Here is a 5607-nt window from a genome sequence, read left to right on the forward strand (position 1 = left end):
AGCAGTGTAGAGTAGCACTTGTTGTTTGTCATTTCTCCGATCACAAATGCAGACATGGTTTTATGTTTACGCAGCGCGATGCAACGCAATGCGTAAAAAGTCATTATAATCCATAATTATGTTTTTGAACCTTAAACCGCATAAACACATTTCATTACACCAAATACACCAAATACTGTTCTTTTTAGCAACATCGTATGACCCCTTTAAAATGAAGTTCTGCTCATGCAGTGATTAAAACAATGCTGTATTTGTTCGGTACACATGCGTATCGAACCGAAAGACCCGTACCGAAAATTTTCAATACGAATACGTGTACACCCCTACTGTATATAGTAACAATAAAATTAGGCACTTCTTTTGGAATTTTAGGTCATTTAGATTTTAGGTGTAAAATCTTCCATTTCACCATTATTTGCACAAGCAAATACACAAATTGTGTCCTGACATGCAGTTTTTTTTTTTCAACACAAAAAAAATATATATATATATATTCCCATTAATTTCCTACAGTTAGTCAATTTTGTCCATGAACAGTCAAGGTGACATTTTTATGACCACTTAAGACTCTTTTTCAAACAACTCAGATAGAAACCATTTTACATTAAACCAAAAAAAAAAAGTTAAATGAAATCAGTCAAAAATTACACTTAAAGTCTTAAGTGAACAGGTTACATAAAGCACATAAAAAGCACCGTAAAGGTCTGTTCACACTAAGAACAATAATTATTCGGATAATTATAACAATAATTGTATTAGAGTCGAATCGAATATCGAATCGAAAATCGAAATCGAATAGAAAATCGAAATCGAATCGAATTGAGAGCTTGAAAATCGAAATCGAATCGAATTGGAACATCTGAATCGATACCCAGCCCTAATTCATGAGTGTTGCAGTTCAGTGAGTGCAGTTCAAGCACAATGAAACATTCAGCAGACACGACAAAATACTGAAAAAACAGAATATTGTTTTTACAATCTTAATGCTGAAAGGCACACACGAACATAAAGGATAAAGAAAAGCAGGAAAGACAGACTGCGAGAGATAAATACCTGTGTGATTTGTTATAGTCCTCATTGAGCGGAAAGAGTCGCTCCTCGACTCGCTCCCAGCGCTCCAAACAGGCCCACAACCAATCAGGATTCACCACATGGAGATGTTTACAGCCCTGAGCTTGACGAACTTTCTCGGTACCTGACGGAGACACGCATACATAAAAAAACAACACACTTTCCATCTGTATGTTTCTGGCCAGTGTTTCTCACTCCACTATCAGCAGCGAGGAACGTAGTCAGTGCCACAGCAAAAGAAAACAGATAAAAATAAACAAATAAATGTTTACAACCAAATGCAAAATGCCAAGACACACTTTTCTATTCCTCCACTGCGATCTCTGCTCCTAGCTATCGAAAATACATTCAAAGTTTGAAAAGTTTATAAAACTACAAAGTTCTAAAACAGAATTTCAGTGGTTTAGTTCTGCATGCGCAACTCTGACTCCGTCTGCTGTCTATATCTATATGCATATATACTTCTCTCCCAGTGTAGTCTAAATAAGTATAGTGCCATGAGCAAAAGTGATGCTTGTCCTCTCAAACAGCACTAATCATGTCGGTCCAAATAGGACATGAATTAAATCTGCTCACGGCCACCTACTGACTTTAAATACGGAACGTCCTGTTTGGCCGTTCTTGTCTGAATTGATCACGTGTGAAGTTGTGTCTGTATAAACGATAGATCAGAAAGCGGGAAGGACATCCACGCAATTACACAAGCCAGCCACCAGACAAATAATTTGGCACCAAAGGCTGAGATCTGTGAAAAGCTGTCAAAAAAATATACAGTACAGGGAGAGAAAGTTTGGCAGCTCTCTGTTTCTTTTTTCTCCCGTCTGGCTTTGTGGATTTCCTTCCACTCCTCCTCTCATTAGCTGCTTATGTATGAATTAAATTTTTTATGCATTTGTTAAGAAATTAATGGATGTGAATTTAAAAAAATCATGTCATTGATTCCGATCGTACAGCAAACTCTGGCTGTTATATATAATCAATAGACAATGTCATATTCTGACATCCTCACTGACACGCGAAATTAAAATTGTGCTGTGCATATAAAGCAAAGCCCTTGTGCTACTGGTGAAAATGTTTTGTCTGGAGTGTCTACAGTCAGTCAAGCTGGACAAACGAGGACACCATAGTACCAGAGACATCTCTGACAGGTGTTGAGTCACACCTGGACCGTACAGGAAACAGTGTCATCCAAATCCTGTGCTGCTACAAACAGGTGAGAACTGACAACGCCATTCTCTTACAGATAACGAGCAATTAGAGAGAAACAAACCTGCTCTGAAGTGACACAAAACAAATGTGTGATGGGTTTCCACATGGTTTGAAGCGCTCATCATTTCACTATGGCCATCATTTGTGTTGACCTCTCTGAGAGCAGAGAGTTGAGACAAAGTTCTTCTCCTCTACTCATGATACATAAGGCACCAATCAGCTGAGTCATATACAGCTTAAATAATTACTAATCAACACATCTGCTCATCACATTAACAAACGGTTCATAATAAATCTCAACCTCACACAAAGCATTGCTTGGTGGCATTTAAAAACAGCTTAGAGCAGAGATATGAGTGGCACCAGCATACAAACCTGTAAAGAAACTTTTTAAAGGACTGTGATAGCTTTGTGCAAAATTTTCTGAATACCATTTATATAATAACTGCAATTAAATGTCCATATATCAGTAAGAAATGTGTCTGATTGGTGTGTAGTGGAATTATACAAGACGTTAGAGCTTAAAGATTTAGGGGGAATTTTAATTGCGAATTAAAAAAAATAAAAAAATGCTGTCCCTGTTGCACAATTTGGCCAAAAATGTTATAATTATATATCAATATGACTAGGTAATAATAATAATAAAAGAATGTTATTATGAATATTTATCATTATCATTATTATTATTACATTAAATATTAAACTAAATAAATGACTTAATATTTTTCACTGGAAAAAAAAAAGTTTACTTTTTTTTTTTACAGTAAAATTGTAAAATTACAGTGCTGTGCTTGTTTGAAGTGCTGCAAAATTTGGCCAAAAATTTTATGATTATATATTAATATCACAACAATAACTACAAAAAGGTTAATATTACTATTATTAATTATTTATAATAATAATAATACAAATCTTAAAATAATAAATATTGATACAATTTAATTTTATAATTTTAAAAACTGCATATTTAAAAAAAATAAAGTTTATCTTTTGTTGACAACAGTCAGCTTATAAGCGCTTCTCATTACAAAATGTGCGTTAACGCAACCCGAAACTCAAAGCAGAGATGGAGTTCAAATGTAGCAGCATCTATTGTTAAACGAGCCGCTCTGAGACACTGAAAACAGATCATGTGCTGCTCATGTGTAAACGAACACAGTGCTGCGCTTCACTCAACAACACGCATTGCTTATTTAATTAAATCACAGCTTTTGCAATTTAATAGTCACACTAAGCCATAATCACAATTTTTGTTTTAATTTTGATTAAATGTGCAGCCCCACAGGACGCCCTTAAGACCGACTAGTTGTTCAAACAACCCACCGACTACTCGCTTTTGAAAACATCCCTTCGTAACTGGTGTTTGAAGCATGCGAGACTCACCTGCGCGTGCAGCAATAAGGTGGGTGGTGAGGTTTGGGTCTTTGGCATTGAGCACCAGGGTCTTGCCAAGCTTGGCACCCAGCGCCTTGGTGTGGAACCACTCCCTCGTGCGCTCCATTGAGTAGTTGGTGGGATACAGGCCACTGAAGATGATGGTGGTGCCCGCCAGCGCGCGGCCCTTCAGTTCGGGAATGATCTTCCGTATGTCCGGACTCTCTGGACTCTCTTTCCTGAGGAAGGCCTCGTAGCGTGAGTAATACTCACTGTGGATGCGAACCAAAACCTCCTCCAAGTAAATGAGGTGGTCGTCCTGGTCCATGTCTTCCTCTTCCTCATCGTCCTCATCCTCCATACTGTGATCTAAAGACTCCTCACCCATTGTGACGCCTGACTGCTCGCTGTTTTGAGACTCTGTTTCCACTTCTTTCTTGTCAGAACAGCCGTTGCCCAAATCACCGAGACCCTCGGGATCTGTTTCTGGAACGTCGTCCCCCTCTGTCCTCTGTTTGTCCCCTTCCCCGCCATCCTCTTTGCTTTTACAAAGCAAACATCCTTTTTGCTCCTCGGTTTTTGTTTGGCTTTGTTTGGCTTTCCCAGCATCCACCGGCCGTCCTTCACCATCGCTGTCAGATAATCCTGTTTTACCCTCGCTTTCGCTGTCGCTCGAAAGGTCAAAATCCAGGTCGTTGGCAGCGGCATCAGCAGCAGCATTTGGGGTGTCAGTCTCACCTGAGCTGCCCTCCCCCTCCGCTTTCACATTACACTTGTCAGTTAAATCGGTGCTGTCATTGGGCCGTTCCTCTGCGGGGTGAGTCCTCTCATTGGCTGGTGCTCCCTGAGTGGCGGTGGCAGAGGGGGACGACTCCTCATGCCCAGTTTTTCGGTCCTTGCTGGATTTCCTGAGGCCGTTTCTCTGTTCCTCCTGTCCTGACGATTCCAGGTTCTCTGCAGGCCGCCCAGCCTGGTTACCTACAGCATGATAACAGAAACAATGCTTAGGTACTTTTGAGTAACAATTTAACATGTCTTACTTGAAGCAAATCTACTGTATGTACCATGAATTTAAGAGATGGTTGTAAACAGAGTTAACACATACTTTTTCATAAAAATATTGCATATATTGTGCAGCGAAGACTCTAAAACAGCTGTATATTACACAGGGTTTCAGACCTACTAGTGCCAGGGCCCACTAGGGGGCAATGTTATTCTAGTACCATTGAGATACTATTATAGTTTTTATTTTTATATTTTCAGTTTTCATTAATTTTTTTGTAAAAGTTGTAGTTTTGTTGTTTTTGTTATTTTAGTTGTTTTTCTTATATATACTTTTTTTTTTTTTTTATTAGTTTTAGTTACTTTAGGACATCAAGTTAAACTAAATTAAAATGATGCAATGTTGCCTAGGCAACTAGATGAAATAAGTTTTTTATATTTTATTTCTGTTCATTTTTTTTCCCCAAGTAACAAAACTTTTTAAAAATTTTTGTTTCAGTTTTAGTTTACTTACAATTACTTAAAATAAGACAAAACAACGAAAAATCAAGATATTTACTTTTCATGTCAGACAAAACAACTTCAAAAACAACTTAACTTTTTGTTTCCTTTTGAACAACCAAGATTCCCACTGCCTTCGAAACCCCAACTTCAAAAGTGTGATTTCTATCTATTAGGGATAGGCATTTTTCAAAAATACTGTATTCGAATATTTGGGCTCATAAAAAACTAATATTCGAATATTTGTTTATTTAAATGACGTTTAACGAGAAAGACGTTATTTTTTTAATAATCAAGTTTTTGTCACCCTTTCTGAACAAGCTTATGATTAGGCATCATACACAACAATTTTCTACAACAACGTTACGTTATATCTCAAGGTTTTCTTTTCTTTTTTATATATATATATATATATATATATTTATATTAGAGATGGAAAGATTCCCTGAT

The 5607-nt window shown here is 37.4% G+C and overlaps 1 protein-coding gene across 3 annotated transcripts in view; it reads right to left on the reverse strand.

The window, feature by feature from the left end:
- The window catches only part of ctdp1 (CTD (carboxy-terminal domain, RNA polymerase II, polypeptide A) phosphatase, subunit 1), a 125668-nt gene that overhangs the window by 100861 nt on the left and 19200 nt on the right, over positions 1–5607 (reverse strand). For all 3 annotated transcript variants that reach the window (XM_016563127.1, XM_016563128.1, XM_016563129.1), the window contains exons 8-9: positions 3664–4632; positions 1054–1195 (exon numbers count right to left, since the gene is read on the reverse strand). In XM_016563127.1, the coding sequence (XP_016418613.1) occupies positions 1054–1195; positions 3664–4632 (1111 nt within the window). The remainder of the gene's footprint in view (positions 1–1053; positions 1196–3663; positions 4633–5607) is intronic.

Source organism: Sinocyclocheilus rhinocerous, unplaced genomic scaffold (assembly GCF_001515625.1).
Source record: "Sinocyclocheilus rhinocerous isolate Xijiao unplaced genomic scaffold, SAMN03320098_v1.1 scaffold1281, whole genome shotgun sequence".
NCBI classification, from domain to species: domain Eukaryota; kingdom Metazoa; phylum Chordata; class Actinopteri; order Cypriniformes; family Cyprinidae; genus Sinocyclocheilus; species Sinocyclocheilus rhinocerous.